This window comes from Pongo pygmaeus, chromosome X (genome assembly GCF_028885625.2).
Source record: "Pongo pygmaeus isolate AG05252 chromosome X, NHGRI_mPonPyg2-v2.0_pri, whole genome shotgun sequence".
NCBI classification, from domain to species: domain Eukaryota; kingdom Metazoa; phylum Chordata; class Mammalia; order Primates; family Hominidae; genus Pongo; species Pongo pygmaeus.
In genome coordinates this window covers 10,161,048-10,178,033 of record NC_072396.2, presented here as the reverse complement: position 1 = coordinate 10,178,033, position 16,986 = coordinate 10,161,048, and the positions used below count along the sequence as shown (strand labels likewise).

General features: G+C 45.1%; 1 protein-coding gene across 2 annotated transcripts in view; it reads left to right on the top strand.

Annotated features, from left to right (window-relative positions):
* GPR143 (G protein-coupled receptor 143) overlaps positions 1-13,664 on the top strand; it is a 40,346-nt gene extending 26,682 nt beyond the window's left edge. Inside the window, exon 9 of one of the 2 annotated variants that reach the window (XM_054470832.2) lies at positions 13,166-13,664. In XM_054470832.2, coding sequence (XP_054326807.1) covers positions 13,166-13,260 — 95 coding nt within the window. In that variant the 3' untranslated portion in view covers positions 13,261-13,664. The other variant, XM_063660438.1, reaches the window with a different exon arrangement.
* The last annotated feature ends 3,322 nt before the right edge of the window (positions 13,665-16,986 follow it).

Below are 16,986 nucleotides of genomic sequence, written 5' to 3'. Positions count from 1 at the left end.
AGATGTTGTCTGAGCTAAATGCACACAAACACAAAACCAAAAACACCACACAATCCCGTGATGGGGTGTACCAAAATAATGTTGAAATTTGGAGTAAGAAAAATAATATGCAGAAAGATGTTTGGAAATGGCTGAAGGAGTTCCGTTTTTCTTTTCCATTCCTACTATTCAAATACGTTGAAGGGAGGCCAAGGCAGGTGGATCACTTGAGGTCAGGAGTTAGAGACAAGCTTGACCAACATGGTGAAACTCCATCTCTACTAAAAATACAAAAATAGCTGGGTGTGGTGGCTCATGCCTGTAATCCCAGCAGGTTTGGGAGGCCAAGGTGAGTGGATCACCTGAGGTCAGGAATTCGAGACCAGCCTGACCAACATGGTGAAACCCCGTCTCTACTAAAAATACAAAATTAGCCGGCATGGTGGCACACACCTGTAATCACAGCTACTTGGGAGGCTGAGGCAGGAGAATCACTTGAACCTGGGAGGAGGAGGTTGCAGTGAGCTGAGATTGCGCCATTGCACTCCAGCTGGGGCAACCAGAGTGAAACCCCGTCTAAAAAACAAAACGAAAACAAACAAATGCATTGAAGGAAGTTTCACTTTCAGGTGACAAGCTTGGTTTACTTTGAAGACCAAAAAATATGGTGATGAACTGATGAATTGATTCCATGATACAGTACTGTCTGGTTGAAATTGGGAGCCATAAAGAGAAAGAGATAGTTCTGGCTGAAGCTAAAAGACACAGAGAGAAGATTTATTTACAGACTCTCCGTCTGGTACAAATAGTTCACGAAGCATGAGGGACCCACCAGCTGGAACTGCTGTTAGTCTGTAGAGTTACTGATACCATCTAGGGAATGAAGCAAAAAATGTTATCTTGAATTATTTGGCTTTGCATTCCCATGCTGGTGTTTTAAAGTGGCTGAGCAGATATTTGACAGTCAAATAAAACACTAGAAATAACAGTAAAAGTCCCCTGCACCCCACCCCAATCACCACCACCAAACAAAATCCGTCAGCATTTCCTTACTTCCACTCCCTCCGGCAAGCTGTTGCATAGATCTGCTGCTCAAAGGTTGGATGTTTTCACATAGAGGTTTTAGAAAAAGCAAATATAGATCCAATAGAAAAATAAGCAGGGCAGCCATCCCTGGAGGCTGCTCTCTGTGAGGGCTCCCTGTTTTTGTTTTTTGAGACAGGGTCTCCCTCTGTCATCCAGGCTAGAGTGTAGCGGAAGGAACACGTCTCACTGCAGCCTCCACCTCCTGGGCTCAAGCAATCCTCCCACCTGAGCCTCCTGAGTAGCTGGGACTACAGGTGCATACCACCATGCCTAGTTTATTTTATTTTTTAGTTTTTGGAGACATGAGGTCCCATTATGTTGCCCAGGCTAGTCTCAAGTGGTCCTCCTGCATCAGCCTCCCAAAGTGCTGGGATAATAGGCTTGAGCCACTGCACCTGGCCCCTTGGCTTTTTAAAAAATTTGAGATATAATTAACATACCATAAAGTTCACCCCTTTAAATGGCACATTTCAGTGGTTGTGCACACGTCACCACTATCTAAGTCAGAACATGTTCATCATTGCAGAAAGAAACCCTGTGCCCCCAGGGAGTCATTTCCCTTCTCTTCTCCCCAGCCCCTGGCAACCATGAATCTCCTTTCCGTGTCTACGGCTTTGCTGTTCCAGACCTTACCTAGAAAGGGCATTGTGTAATATTTGTCCTGTTGTGTCTGATTTCTTTTACTTCGGATAGTGTTTTCTAGATTCGCCCATGTTGTAGCAGGTGTCAGAACTTCATTCTTTTTATGGATTGATAATATTTCGTTGTATGGATACACCTATTCTTTGTTTTATTTATTTATTTTTGAGACAGGGTCTCACTCTGTTGTCCAGGCTGAAGTGCAGTGAAATGAACATGGCTCACTGCAGCCTTGATCTCCTGGGCTCAAGCAATCTTTCCACCTCAGCCTCCTGGGTAGCTAGGACAACAAGCAGGTGCCAACACACCCTGCTGATTTTCTTTGGTTTTTTGTGTGTGTTTTTAAAATTTATTTTGTAGAGCTGGGGTCTCCCTATGTTGCCCAGGTTGGTCTTAAACTCCTGTAAATGATCCTCCCAACTTGGCCTCCCAAAGTGCTAGGATTATAGGCCTGAGCCACTGCACCTGGCCCACTCTTATTCTGTTAATAACTACTTATGACTGCCCACAACTCTACCAGGCTGCGTACTAGGAGCTGAGTGGGGTGGAGATACTGGAGATGTGTAAACCTGGCCCTCAAGGATCTCACAGTCTATTGGAGAAAATGAAAATATTTTAAAAAATCATTCTATTCTAACGATAGAACAATCAATGGAAATACCAATTGGAGAAAACACTGGAGGAAAAGGAAAGAACAAAAGGAAAGCCTTTTGAGAAAAACGAGAAATACAATCAGTATTTTTTTTATTGTGGGAAGAATTCCTGTAAAAATGGCAGCTGCCTATTTAGAACTCCAAGTGACATATTATTAGGTAACATCTGTCAGGGTTTTTGAGGATAGAGCTTGAAGCATAGAGTGAGTTTTCAAAATTAACAACAAACATCTGCAAAAGTATAAAGTGGCCTGGCCTGGTAGTATGAACCTGTATCCCCAGCTACTCTGGAGGCTGAGGAAGGAGGATCGTTTGAGGCCAGGAGTTGGAGTCCAGACTGGGCAACATAGTGAGACCCCATCTCGTTAAAAAAAAGTATAAAGTGGTGGTGCTACTGAGGTGGTGGTTAGGGTCATAAGTTTACATCTAGTCACCCTTTGAATATCTTAAAATTGCCCATAACATGCAGTCATCACCGTTTTGTATGGTAACCCTATGCAGGAATTTGCATACATTAATCTAAAAAGAATTAAAAAGGCTTTTATTCAGAAATTAATTTGCTGCCTAGGACACCTCACATATTTTAATATTTCCACATCTGACTTTGGGCTCTCATCACCATTGTATTTTTTGGGGACAATTTTAGGATCCCTTGTAAATCTTTCCTGGTCGGTATGTCTCTGGGGCCACTTGCCTGTCACCCCAGAATGTGCTTCCCTTCTGTCAGTGGCGGGGGAAACGCAGGTGTCATTCAGATTTTCCTACCAGAGCTTTACCAGCTTGCAGGCAGCAGGATCCCTGGGACTATGTAAATCCTCACCTACTCTCCCTGCCATACCTCCCCAGCCCCTCACTAAGTAGAGGTGAATTTGGGTAAGTTAAGTGTGCATCGGATACTACTTCTGTGCATAAAGTCAAGGAAAACCCCTTACCAGGGCCGCTTTCCTATTGGCGGCACCTGATCACAACTATGGCAGATACAGAAAAAACTTAGCCATGGGCTTCTCCCTATGTAGACCGTGGATATAAAGCTCAACTTGTTCATCATACCCTTCAGACCCTACTGCTTCGGGTTTCACTACAAGACCAATAGGCTGGCCTGGAGCTTTATTAAGTATCTGATATGGTGTCTGGAATTTACTAGGTACTTCACACAAGTTAACTGAATTTTGTCTTAAGCAAATATTCAACACCATTTTAGCCGGGATGGGTGAGTGTTCCTGAGAAGTATAATTTGTGAAACTCACAAGTAAGTAAGGACAATACTATTTTTTTTTTTTTTTTAAACCTGTGAAGGGTTAAAGGAACACAGGCAATGCAGGACTAAGTTGCTTTTGGAACACTGGTGAGAGTTCCTGGAGAAGGTGATGTGCGGGCTGGGTCTTAGATGATAGAACAGCATAGGCAAAGAGGAGACAGAAAATCCAGATGAGGAAGACGCGGTGTTGAGTTAGCATAGGAAGTCTGCGTCTTGTTTGGGGACGGCTGTGGCTCAGCGTGGTACGGAGGCGTTGGGGGAAGCTGGAGAAGTGGTGAAGGGTTTATAAAGATTCTGCTAAGGCGTTTGGGCTTTATCCGGTGGCCAGTGAAAGGCCAGTTAAGGTTTTTAAGTGGAGAGACACTGCAATTTGCTTGTAGGACCAGCCCAGTGCATGGGCGTGGGAGAAAACACGTAATGCATCGCGTTTTGTGATTGTGGCAGCAGTTTCCATAGAGGGGATCTGTGTCTCCGCTTAGGGAGGCGGAGAGCCGCTGGATGGAGCTCGGTTCCACGCCCCATCACCGTTGTGCCTCCTTGCTGAACACTCTCTGCTCATCAAGTCGAGGTGTTTGGATCTGGGAGAATCCTGAATAGAGTCGTTATTAGGGGAGGATTGTGCACCTGAACCGCTTTTGACTCCCTAGATGTGCAGGCACCCAACTCCCGGGCCTGCGCTGGCTCTCAGGGGACCCAGCCCCTTGGTACCTCCCGGTTTCCCTCCAGGGAGTGAGCCGGGGGGCAAGGCCTGGCAGGAGGGGTGGCGCCTGGGTGGAGCTTATAGAGCCTGGCTGGGGCTGTGTTTTGGGGTAGGGCCTGGTGAGAGGGAAGGGGCAGAGTCTGGCAGGAGGGATGTGGCTACTAAGAGCAGGGCATTTCTGGTGGGAGCAGGAGTATAGATCTTTCCTGGAAGACGAGTGTGCTAGTACACAAACTTGCAAGATTTAAGGATCATCCCAGGGAGAAGCCCAGGCCGGTGAGGCTGAGGCTTAGGGCTTGTTGGGAGTGGAGGGGTCGTGGTTAGGATAGAACACAGGTGCTGTGTTCCCACACAGGTGGGGTGAGGCCCATTCAGAGCCCAGGAACATGGCCAGAAAGGAGCGTAGCTGTCTCTCCCACAATGCCTTTTATCTCCCCCAATTCCATATGACACCCACCCCGCCATTCTTGGTTTGACCGTCGATCCTCCCTACTCTCCACAATTCTGTTTCTCCCATAATTCTCTGTCTCTCCCACAATTCTGTGTATCTCCCACAATACCCTGTATTTTCCCCGATTCTGTATTTCTCTAAGAGTTCCATGGCTCTCCCATAATTTGGCATTCTTCCCCACAGTCCCCTGTCTCTCCCACAATTCTTTTTTCTCTCATAATTCCCTATTTCTCTCACAATAACATTCTCCTAACAATTGTTTTCTCCCACAATTCTCCATTCTATTTTTTCTTGAAAATCTGTTTTCTTCTATAATCTATTTTCTTCTTTTTTTTTTTTTGAGACAGAGTTTCGCTCTTGTTGCCCAGACTGGAGTGCAATGGCGCGATCTAAGCTCACCACAACCTCTGCCTCCTGGGTTCAAATGATTCTCCTGACTCAGCCTCCTGAGTAGCTGGGATTACAGGCACCCACCACCATGCCCAGCTAATTTTTGTATTTTTAGTAGAGACGGGGTTTCACCATGTTCGCCAGGCTGGTCTGGAACTCCTGACTTTGTGATCTGCCCGCCTCGGCCTCCCAAAGTGTTGGGATTACAGGCGTGAGCCACCGCGTCAGGCGTCTTCTATAATCTATTTTCTACCACAATCTGTCTCTCCTACAGTTCTCCATTCTCCACTCTAATTTGTTCTCTCCCACAGGTCTCCATTCTCTACCACAATTCCCTGCCTGTCCCTCAATTCCTCCTCTTTCCCATAATTCTCCATTCTTCCCAATAATCCTGTTTTTTCCACAGTTCTCTTTCTCACAATACCTTGAGTCCCCCACAATCCCAATCTTTCCCACGATTCCTTGTTTCTCCCACAATCCCTTTTTACAATTTTTCATAATGCCGTGAATCTTCCATAATACCTGCAATCTCCCACAAGCCTTGTCTTTCCCACAATTCTGTTTCTCACACAGTACCTTGAGTCTCCCACAATCCCCATCTTTCCCACAATTACTATTTTCTCCCACAATTACTATTTTCTCCCACAATACGGCTTCACAATTTTCTATAATGCCTTGCATTTCCCATAATACCTTGCATCTCCCACAATTCCTTTTGTCTCCCACAATCCTTGTCTTTCTCCAGCAATTTCTTGTTTCTCCCACAATCCCCATCTTTCCCACCATTCCTTTTTTCTCCCACGATAAAGCTTCAGAATTTTCCATAATGCCTTGTGTCTCCCATAATATCTTGAGTCTCCCATAATTCCTTTTGTCTCCCACAATCCTCGTCTTTCTCCAGGAATTTTCTGTTTCTCCCACTGTACCATATTTCTCTAACAATTTCTTCTTTCCCACACATCTCAGAATTTGCCATTCTTTTTTTTTTTTTTTTTTGAAATGGAGTTTCATTCACTCTGACGCCCAGGCTGAGTGCAGTGGCACGATCTCGGCTCACTGCAACCTCCACCTCTCGGGCTCAAGTGATTCTTGTGCCTCAGCCTCCAGAGTAGCTGGGACTACAGGTGCACACCACCATGCCTGGCTAATTTTTGTATTTTTAGTAGAGATGGGGTTTCACCATGTTGGCCAGGCTAGTTTCAAACTCCTGACCTCAAGTGATCTGCCCGCTTCGGCTTCCCAAAGTGCTGGGATTATAGGTGTGAGTCACCGTGCCCAGCCAATTCTCCATTCTTCTATTTCAGAAATCTTTCTTTTATAATTGTATTCTCTCTATACCATATTCTCTCTGCCCTGTAATTCCATTTCTCCTACAACTAATTCTGCACCATAATTCCTTTTCTCCCAAGATTCAATATTCTCTCCCGCCATTTCCTGCTTTTCCCACAATTGCAGCTCTTTCCCACAATTCTCTATTCCCACCCACAGTCCTGTATGTTTCCTACAGGTCTGTCTTTCCCACAATGCCTTGTTTTCCCATACTTCTTTGTTTCTCCCACAACTCTGTTCTCCACAATTCCTGTCCTTCACACAATTCCCTGCTCTCCCAGAATTCCTTATTTCTCCCACAATTTTGGTCATTCCTACAATCCTCTGTTTCCTCCCATAATTCCCTGTTCATCTCACAATCTCTGTCTTTCTCATGGTTCTCTGGTCTCTCCCACAGTTCCCTGTTTCTCTCATAAGTCCCCATTTATCCAATAATCTTTGTCTTTGCCACAAATTCTCTATTTCTCCTACAATTTTTTATTCTTATCTTTCACACATCTCTTTTTCTATAATTCTACTCTCTATTGTCTCACATGCAGTTATTTTATAATTTTTCATTTTCCGCCATAATTTCTCTCCCCAAATTCAACATTCTCCTCCACAATTCCTGACCTTTCTCACAATTTCATCACTTTCCCATAACTCTCTAGTCTTTCCCATTAATCCTTTGTGCCTGGCACAGTTCTCTTTTCCACAATATCTTGCCTTCCACAATTCCTTTCCCCCCCACAATTCCTTATATTGCCCACAATTCCCTATTCTCTCCCACAATTCTCTGTTCTCTGCTCTCTCTCACAAATCTCTGTTCTCTCCTACAATTCCATTTTCTCCCATGATTTTTTTATTCCTCACACTTCCCTGGCTCTCCCCAAATTCCCTTTCTGTCCCACAGTGCCTCATTCTCACTAAAATTCTTATTTTTTTCTACATTTTTCTGTTCTCTCCCACAATACCCTGTCTTTCCCATAATCCTTTTTCTCTTGTAAGTCCCAGTTTTCCACCATTTTTTCCCCATGAGTCTGTCCTTTCCCATAATTCTTGGCTCTCCCTCCAAATTCTGTTCCCTTCTACACTTTTCCATTATCTTCCATATTTCTCCATCATTCTTGTACATCTCCACTGTTTCTCTTCTAAGATTCTCCTTCCTTTTTTTTTTTTTTTTTTTTTGAGACAGAGTCTTACTCTGTTGCCCAGGCTGGAGTGCAGTAGCATGATTTCAGCTCACTGCAATCTCTGCCTCTTGGGTTCAAGCGATTCTCCTGCCTCAGGCTCCCTAAGTTCCAGCTATGTTTTTCGTATTTTTCGTAGAGATGTGGTTTCACCATTTTGGCTAGGCTAGTCTTGAATTCCTGACCTCAAGCTTTTTTATTTTTTAAATTCCATATCCCAACAGGCCTCTGTTTTAGTAGGTTATTAAAATCCAGCTTTTGGAATATAAATAAATATTCTCTCAGAGCACTTCTTTCAAGACAGCAAACACCCAAAGCCCCAGCCCTTCCCCTTCCCGTGCCTGTTACCCTCTCATAGTTTCCATGGAGCCCTGTTGATTCATTCAAATACTGACAGCAACAAGTGAGTGGCAGAGAGTGGGGTGCTTTGGACCAGTTGGGGCTTGTTTCCACAAGTAGGCTGTAGAGATAAATGTGGGCATATGGAGGAAGGTAGGGAAGGCAGGAGTACCTGTGAGGGACAGACCCTTTTGTGGAACAGGAGGAGTCATGCTTCAAACAAGAGCCTTTGGGACACTCAGTGGCTGCCTTTCAAGGCTGCTTCTTTTCACTGCCTCTGAAAAGCCATCATGTTAGCCTGGACTTCTCTTCCCCTCCATAATTTGCAAAATTTCTAGTAAGCTGTTAGACCAGCCACCTCCCAATGGCAAGGCCCCTTACCTAGCACCATGCATACACAGAATTTTTTCAGCAGCCTATTCTCCAAGTAGCACCCTGAGACACTGCCCAAGAATTGTACATTATTCCACTCCTCTGCAAAACCCACCCAGCTCAGGTGAAGTCTCAGCTTGGGCTCTTGGAGATCAGCTTTCCCCTCAGTGGTCTGCTGTTACCTTCCCCTCTCCCTAAAAGTAACACGTGGTGTCTTCATCAACTGTAGTTGCTACGAGGGTGTGGAAGAGAAAATACCCTAGGGCCTTGGACTTTCTTGAGCTGGCCAGATCAAATTTAACACCTTGAAGTGGAGTTGGGCCACGTGTCATGTTTTCTGTGGTTCATGCTCAGTGCCCGCTGGTTGGGGTTTCAGTTCTAGGACTTCAAAGATTTCAGGGGATCTGAGAAAGGCAGTTGAGGGCACAAGGGACATCCAATATACAGTCATGCAACACTTAAGCATGAGGATACATTCTGAGAAATGCATGTTAGGCAATTTCATTGCTGTGTGAACACCATAGAGTTCACTTAAACAAACCTAGAGGGTATACCCAACTACACACCTGGGCTAGATGGTACAGCCTCCTGCTCCTAAGCTACAAACCTGTAAAGCATGTTACTGCACTGAATACTGTAGGCAATTGTAGCACAGTAATACTTGTATATATAAACATGGCTAAATATAGAAAAGGCACAGTAAAAATGCAGTATTATAATCTTATAGGACCACTGTCATATATGTGGAATGTTGTTGACCAAAAGGTTATTATGTGGTGCATGGCTGTATGTCCAAATCTCAGATCTGCATGGGGCCAAGAGAATCCAAACAACCTGCCTGGACTTGCAAGGCTCATTAAAGAGGGCCATGAGGAAAGGGGTTGGCCCTTGGGTACCATGAGGTCACTGGGATGTGCATTTCCTGCAGGGATGTTAGATCTTCACAGATTTTGCAACAATTGGGAATTAGTCAACATCTTCCAACAGCCTGGTTGAATTATCTTCTCAGAGACTTGCTCAGCCAGCACGTTCCCTGCTCACAGAGACCTTTAAGACCAGCAGAGAAAACCCTTGGAAATTCAAGGCTGCTGGAAAGCACTCATTGAGCTGAGCACAGGCAGGCTGAACTGGGGCAGCTCCCTCCCAGCAGAATTTACTTCAAGAAAGTTGTCATGCATAAATATTCTCTTCCGTGGAGCCCTAGGGAGAGGATGAAAGCACTAGAAATTCTTCAAAGCCACAGGACCCAGAACATGTCCCAGAGTGTGAGGTCACGGGGGAGTGTCCTCAGTCTAGACCTTGATCACAAGCCACCATGTGACACCCCAGCCCAGAGTCTATTTGAAAAGAACCACAGAAATCACAAATGAGTTCCCATGAATCCAGATGTCCTCATAAACAGTGTGTGACCCTGTTAGAATCAAGTCTTTCTGAAGTGCCACCAGCCCCCTTCCAGCAAGAATGTTGCTCCGGAACTGGAAGGCTCCTTTAGAAGTTTTCCCAGCTGGTGTCTGGGCTCCAGAAAAAGCAGATTCACCACACTAACAAAACCACCCTCTCCACCATCCTTGTCGGCTACCCAGACTCTCCTCAGGATCTGGCTGGGCGATCTACGGCCAGATCCATCCTCCCCACATCCTTGAATCCCTTTACCTGCCCTTCAAGCAGCTCATCACACTTGATCTGAGTTACTCAGACCAAGATTATCCAGGACTCATCTTAATCCAAACCTGGGAGGAAGATCTGAGTGTCGTGTCCTCCCACAGCCCATAGTGCTTGTGTGTGTGTGGGCAGGTGCATGTGTATATGTTGGGGGGACACCACAATATTGCACTTGCCTTTTTTTTGAGGTAGAATCTCACTCTGTTGCCCAGGCTGGAGTGCAGTGGCATGATCATGGCTCACTGCAGCTTCAAACTCCTGGGCTTAAGAGATCCTTCCACCTCAGCCTCCCAAGTAGCTGGAACCACAGGCACACGCAATCATGCCTTTTTTTTTTTTTCTTTTAAGAGATAGGGTCTATGTTGCCCAGGCTGGTCTCACACTCAATTGAGCCTCCTGACTCGGCCTCCCAAAGTGCTAGGGTTACAGATGGAGCCATCGTGCCCAGCCCACACTTGCCTTCTTGGTAATATTGTCATCTCTTGCTGTAGCTCAGGCTTCCCTAATCCTTTCCAAGCACATCTCTCCTGATGTCACAATTTCTCACTTCCTCTTTTCTATATAACTCTTAATTTTTTTTTTGTTCCTTAACATGTCCTCTCAAACTCTACATGTATCTCTTTTAAAATTGTGCTTGTTCCTGCCCTTTTCTTTATACTCATGTCTTAATGAGTGCTCCAAGGTACTAGTGCTGCATCCCGTTGCTGTCAAGGCACCTACGTGACTGTACTGACCCATTCCCCATGTTTATTGGGCACCCTCTACATGCCAGGTGTTGTCTGGGGCATTAGGTACGCTATGGTGACCAAGACACATTCTCTGTCCACTGAGACTCTCCACTCTAGTGGCAGAGACAGAAAAAAAACACAAATAATGACATCATATTCCAGCCAGGTAGTGGGACGTGCCATGAAGAAAAATCAGGGAGGAGGTAGGAGCATGGTTTTAGAGAGGGTGTCCTGAGAGTCTTCCTGAGCATGACGTAATATTAGAATTGAGACCTTAATGAAGTGTAGGAGCCATGAGAAAATCAGAAGAGCTTTACAGGCAGAAAAAGAGAGGCACCGATGCCCTGTGGCAGGACCAAGCCTGGAGTGAGAGGGAGAGAGGCAGTGTGCTTAAGGGTGTGAGGGAGCTGAGAGGAACACAGAGTAAGCTGCAATTGTCAGCAAGGCCCATGGGTGGAGGGCTTTGGAGGCTTTTTGGAGTGGTCACTTGCCCCATCTGTTGTTAGGAGGGCCACCCTCCGTTGTGTCTTCCACCTGTGTATTCCCCATGTAAAAGCCCATAACCTGTGTTGCAGCTGGAGCAAGTACTCTAGGATATTTGGGGATTGGAAGAATAATTCTGACATTGGTTCCAAAGGGTCTCACAGATTCTGAAGGAAGATGTGTTGCTGGAATTGATGCAGGATTTTATTCTCGGTCACTTTGCAAGCTGGGGACCTCTGGCTGGTGATCCCCCGCCCAGGCCTCGCTTGGCCATGCTACCTGTTGCAGGAGATGGCCTGCCCACCCGGCTTGCATGGGCCAAGTCTGGCTTGCACACCAGTTCTCAAATTCTTGTCCCATGCCCAAGAAGAATGAGGCTGCACTGACTATAGAAGAGTGAGCAAGGCAGGGAGTTTTGAGTGATGAAACTGCTTTCAACAGAGAGGGGATGCAGGGGTGGTCCCCCTACCAGAAGGTGGGAAAGTTTCCCTAATAGGGCTGAGTCCAGGGCTTTTATGGGCTCAGAATCGGGGAGAAGCAGGCCTTAGGTATTATTGGAAAAGGCAATATTCGATTGGTTACAAGGCATTATTCAGAAAGAATCAATTGAGAAAGGGCAGGAACAGAAGTTCTCCCTTTGGGTTGTGGGTTTCATCCGTTACCAGCAGTCCAGTCTTTCAGCCTTCAGGCTATTTTTGGCTTGAAGGTGGGGTTGAAACCCCAAACCAGGGACCCGCCCCTATCTGTCTAGGCATTTGGCTGCCTCCTGTCACTATCAGAATGATGACTGACATCCAGGATTACTCTTTCGATGGGAGTGATGTTAACTTTCATACTGCTGATTGCTGCCTACGTTTTTCTCCCTCTTTGTATTGTGTCTGCTTTTTGTAAATCGTGTCACATTCTGGAAGGAGGACAGGAGAAAGGGGAAAATTGATTAATAAAGAAAGAAAACAGGACCAAAGGAAATAAAGACATCAAAAGAAAGCCAGGTAGAATTAGCCCCACATAGTTAAAATAGATTAGTAGTTTGGCTTTGGGCTTTCTAAATGGGGAGTAAAGAGAAAAATGTGACCAGTTACAAGATTCTTCACGATTTAAAAGAAAACATTGCGCATGGAAGCAAACTGCCCTGAAATCCAGGCCTGAGAAAAATGTCTCCAGCGATTTCTCATGAAGGGAATGCTGAGCATATTTGGACAAATATATTCTGGTATTTACAAAAATATCATTCATCACTTTATCATCTTATCTAGGGTCACAATCAGAAAAAATGAGCCCAATTTTACAGAGTTACCAGGCATTTACTAGTGTGTATTTAGTTGGGCATTGAGAGATGAGTTTTCCATGAGTAGAGTTAGATGCTGACAGGGAGAAGCTACTTGCTAAAACCATATGGCATCGTCCATGAAAAGACAATTGGGAGGTGGTGTAGTTTTACAGAGCGGTGGTCTCCCTCCCTTTGGGCACTTCCTAGAATTGAGTGTAGGTAGCCAGGCAACCATAGGGTCCCTGTTGTGTCAGTTACCATCCTCAGTAGAAGCTGCACCAGTGGTCACAAGAGTATGCTCTGCTCCTGTATCAGACAGCACGTGTCCTGGGGCTCTGAAATCTTCCTAAACCAACAGTTGTGTCACCTGCAGCATCTGTGCTGCAGTCACCTATCAATCAACTGGCCTAGATGATTCTGTAGCGCTCGTTTCATCCATTGTAATGATTTAATAAAATGTAGATGGAAAGTTGATGTAGATTTCCACCCCTCCCACCTTTTTTTTTTTTTTTTTTTTGCAGATGAGATGAATGCTAGGACTTTGACCAAAGTCGGTCCATGAAAAACTCCATGCACTGAATACTGAGCATTTTCTGAAGCTGATGACAAACCTGCTAGAACACAGACACAGTCAGTCTTTTGTCTTTTCCTCTCCAGGTTCTGATGCCAGCACAATTGAAATTCACACTGCAAGTGAATCCTGCAACAAAAATGAGGGTGACCCTGCTCTCCCAACCCATGGAGACCTATGAAGGGGATGTGCTGGGGGTCCAGACCCCATATTCCTCAGACTCTACAATTCTTGTTCTTTAGGACTGTGTTCTCACCTTCCCATCACTGCACTGCCAAAGTGTAGCAGCCCCCAAACCTTGCTCTCATCACCAGTTAGAGCTTCTTCCCAAAGAGCCTTTAGGATAGGAGAAATGATTCATGCACATGCGTATGGGAATGGAAGAGCCCCCTCCAGACCACTCTACAGCTTCTCTAGCCTTAGTTGCTACTAGGAAGTAAGTTTTTTGAGGCTGGCTGTAAAGTAAGTGTAAGGTCCACGTCCTTGGGAAAGTAGTTAAATAAAATAGTTATGATTGAGCTCTCAGCCTGACTTGGATTCTGTCTTAACAAACACTTCTAGCAAAAGAAAATATATGTACAGTTATGCATTGCTTAATGATGGGGATGAGTTCTGAGAAACATATTGTTAGGTGGTATCAATGTTGTGTGAATACCATAGAGCATAGTTACACAAACCTAGATGGTACAGGCTACAGCACACTTATGCTATACGGTACAGCCTATGGCTCCTATGCTACAAACCTGAACATCATGTGACTATACCAAATACTGTAGACAACTGTAACACAGTGGTATTTTTGTATCTAAACATACCTAAACATAGAAAAGGTGCAGTAAAGATGTGATTTCTAGAGGAAATGCTCTTGACTAAGCTTATTGTTGATGCCAAAGAGCAGCAAGGTAGAGATGCAGCAGGATGAATAGGGAACCAGGGCCCTGTGGAGCAGCAGCACAGCCTGGCCTCCTAACACATACTAGGGGGCAGAGAAGACAGCATGACTTTGCTCACGAATTTAGCTTCATGCTGTGTTGAGTAATGACATAGTCCAAGGAATACTTGGAATCTGACTAATGCCCATAGTTCCATCAGTTAAGATATATGAGGGAACTTCAAAAAGTTCATTGAAAAATGAAAAGATAAAAAACAGAAACGCTATTTCTCAACATAGGCTCCATCAAGATCAAGATACTTTGTAAGTGATGACACCAGCCATGTAGTCCATCACTAAAGAACCGAGGGTCCTGGGAATTTAACCATTCAGTGCAGTCTTTTTTACACTATTAACTGAAGAAAAATGGGTGCCCTTTAAGGATTAGGAAAGAAAAATAAGTCAGAAGGAGGCAAATCAGGACCGTAAGGTGGATGTCTAATGATTTCCCACCGAAACTCTTGCAGAATTGCCCTTGTTTCATGAGAGCAATGAGCGGAAGCACTGCTGTGGTGGACTCCCTGGCAAAGCTTTCCAGGACATTTTTCTGCTAAAGCTTTGGCTAATTTTCTCAAAACATTCTCATAATAAGATGTTACTGTTCTTTGGCCCTCCAGAAAGTCAACAAGCAAAATGCCTTGAGCATCCTGAAAAACTGTTGCTCTGACCTCTGGTCTTGGCCAGTCTGCTTTGCTTTGACTGGACTACTTTTGCCTCCTGGTAGTCATTGCTTTGACTGTGCTTTGTCTTCAGGACGGTAATGGGAAATCCATGCTTCATCTCCTGTTACAATTCTTCAAAGAAATGCTTCAGGATCTTGATCCCATTTGGTTAAAATTTCCATCAAAAGCTCAGCTCTTGTCTGCAGCTGACCTGGGTGCAATAGTTTTGGCACCCAGAGTGCAAAGTTTGCTCAATGTTAATGTTTCAGTCAGAATTGTGTACGCTTAACCAGTTGAGATGTCTGTGGTGTTGGCTATTGTCTGTACTGTTAATTGCTGGTCCTCTTCAATTAGGGCATGAACAAGATAAATTTTTTCATCACAACTTGAGGTGGATGGTTTGCCATGGTGGGCTTCATCTTCAACATCATCTCATCCATTCTTAAAATGAGTTATCCACCATTTGTAAACTGATTTCTTTAGGGCACTGTGCCCATAAACTATTCATCAAGCATCAATGATTTCACCATTTGTCCACTCAAACTTCACCATAAATTTGATGCTTGTTCTTGTTTCAATTTTAACAATTTATGTTGCTCTGATAGAGGCTCTTTTCAGGCTGATATCTTATCGTTCTTAGTGCCTCAAACTAGATCCTGTTAAGAGAGGTTATAACAAATTAGTATGAGTTTATTTTGATGCAAAACATTTTTGAAATCCATGTATAGTTTTTCCATAATATGTATGTCCACGAACTTTTTGAAGCTTTTTTTTTTTCCTCCCCAAAATGTTGCAGCATGCAGGGGGATTACAATCCACCAGCACGTATATAGACAAGCAAGACACACTATCTTCTCAGGACACTGCAGACAGCTCTGCCATGTGACACCTCCCCTCATATCAAGATTAGGACTCCTTTTCTTCTACAAGAGTCCAGCAAGCTTCTGCATTTGCACGTCTGAAGTCACAAGGCTGCAGATGAATTGTGAACACACCATGAGGTAGTGTCTGCCCAGGGCTGTCCCAGCTCTTTGGATAACCATTGCTTCACCTTCCCAGAGTGAGCCTGGGCTAGGCCACACTGACGTTGATCAAAGGTATCAAGATGTGAAGTTTTAGATTTTCTAGGGGAATCTGCATCCTTCATCTCAGTAGTGCCATTCTGTCTGCCCTCTCCCTCAGGATCAGAAGCCCTTTCCTCTGTTTGAGGATCCCCTCTTACCTGATGAGGCAGTCCAACCACCCCATTCAAAAACCAAAGAGGCCAGCTGCTGGCTTTTCCAGCCTCTCTTGCAGCTAGAGCAAGGCACGTGACCTGGCAGAGCCAATCAGGCATGTCTTACATGTTAGAAGCTTGTGCCTCAGGGAATGGACTGCAGAGAAACACTTCTGAAGCCTTGGCAGCAGGCAGGCCCACTTTGGCAGGTAGCATTGGGTGTGCCTCCAGGGCCAGTCCAGCATCCAGTATCCAGGTGTGGGCAGCACCCAGTTCCATCTCTGTCATCTTCATGAGCCTAGTCCCGCAGCCTGCTCTTGGCGGTTCCTGTCTGTTTGGCCTCTGAGCCCAGTTCTCCAGTTTCTTAAAGCTGCCCAATATCTGGCTCATTCATTCCTTTGGGCTTACATTAGCTAAAGTCAGGTTCTGAAGCTTTCAAACAAGAACCCTGAGATCTGAGTATCCAGCCAAGATAAGGACTCCCAGATGGGGCACCAAGCATCACCAGCTGATACTCATGCATATGTCTTTAACCTGGTGAGCTGAGCTGAGTGAGAGGGTGAGGCACTGGGCCAGGCCTAGGTACTGGGAACAGAAACATTATCATCAGGATGTGTATTAAGGCAACCTAGGGAATGAGGAGACAACTGAGCAAACAAATGATGAACTGAGATGATGGCCAGCCTTGGTTCTGAGTGACTTCCCTGTAAGGCTGGTTACTGCAGGGGATGTGCTTATTCTGTTACCGTTTAAAGATGGCAGGTGCTCAAGTCTCTTGGGGTGCTACAGGAATGATCCAGTGGAGAGAAAGTGATGATGATGATGGAAGGAAAGTTCTTGAAGAAGTGAGAAGGGACTGGGATCTACAGCCAGGAGTTTGAGTTGGCCTGTGACAAGGAGGCAACAACAGAGGTGTAGCTGGGAGCAGTTTGGGTGGAAAGGGAAGACTGTTTCCATCAGATAGCTTTCACTTGATTTTAATTTACTGGCCAGTTTATCAATCCCACCATCAATTTTTTTAAGAGACAGAGTCAGTGGGGCACGGTGGCTCACACCTTTAATCTTAGTACTTTGAGAGGCTGAGGTGGGTGGATCACT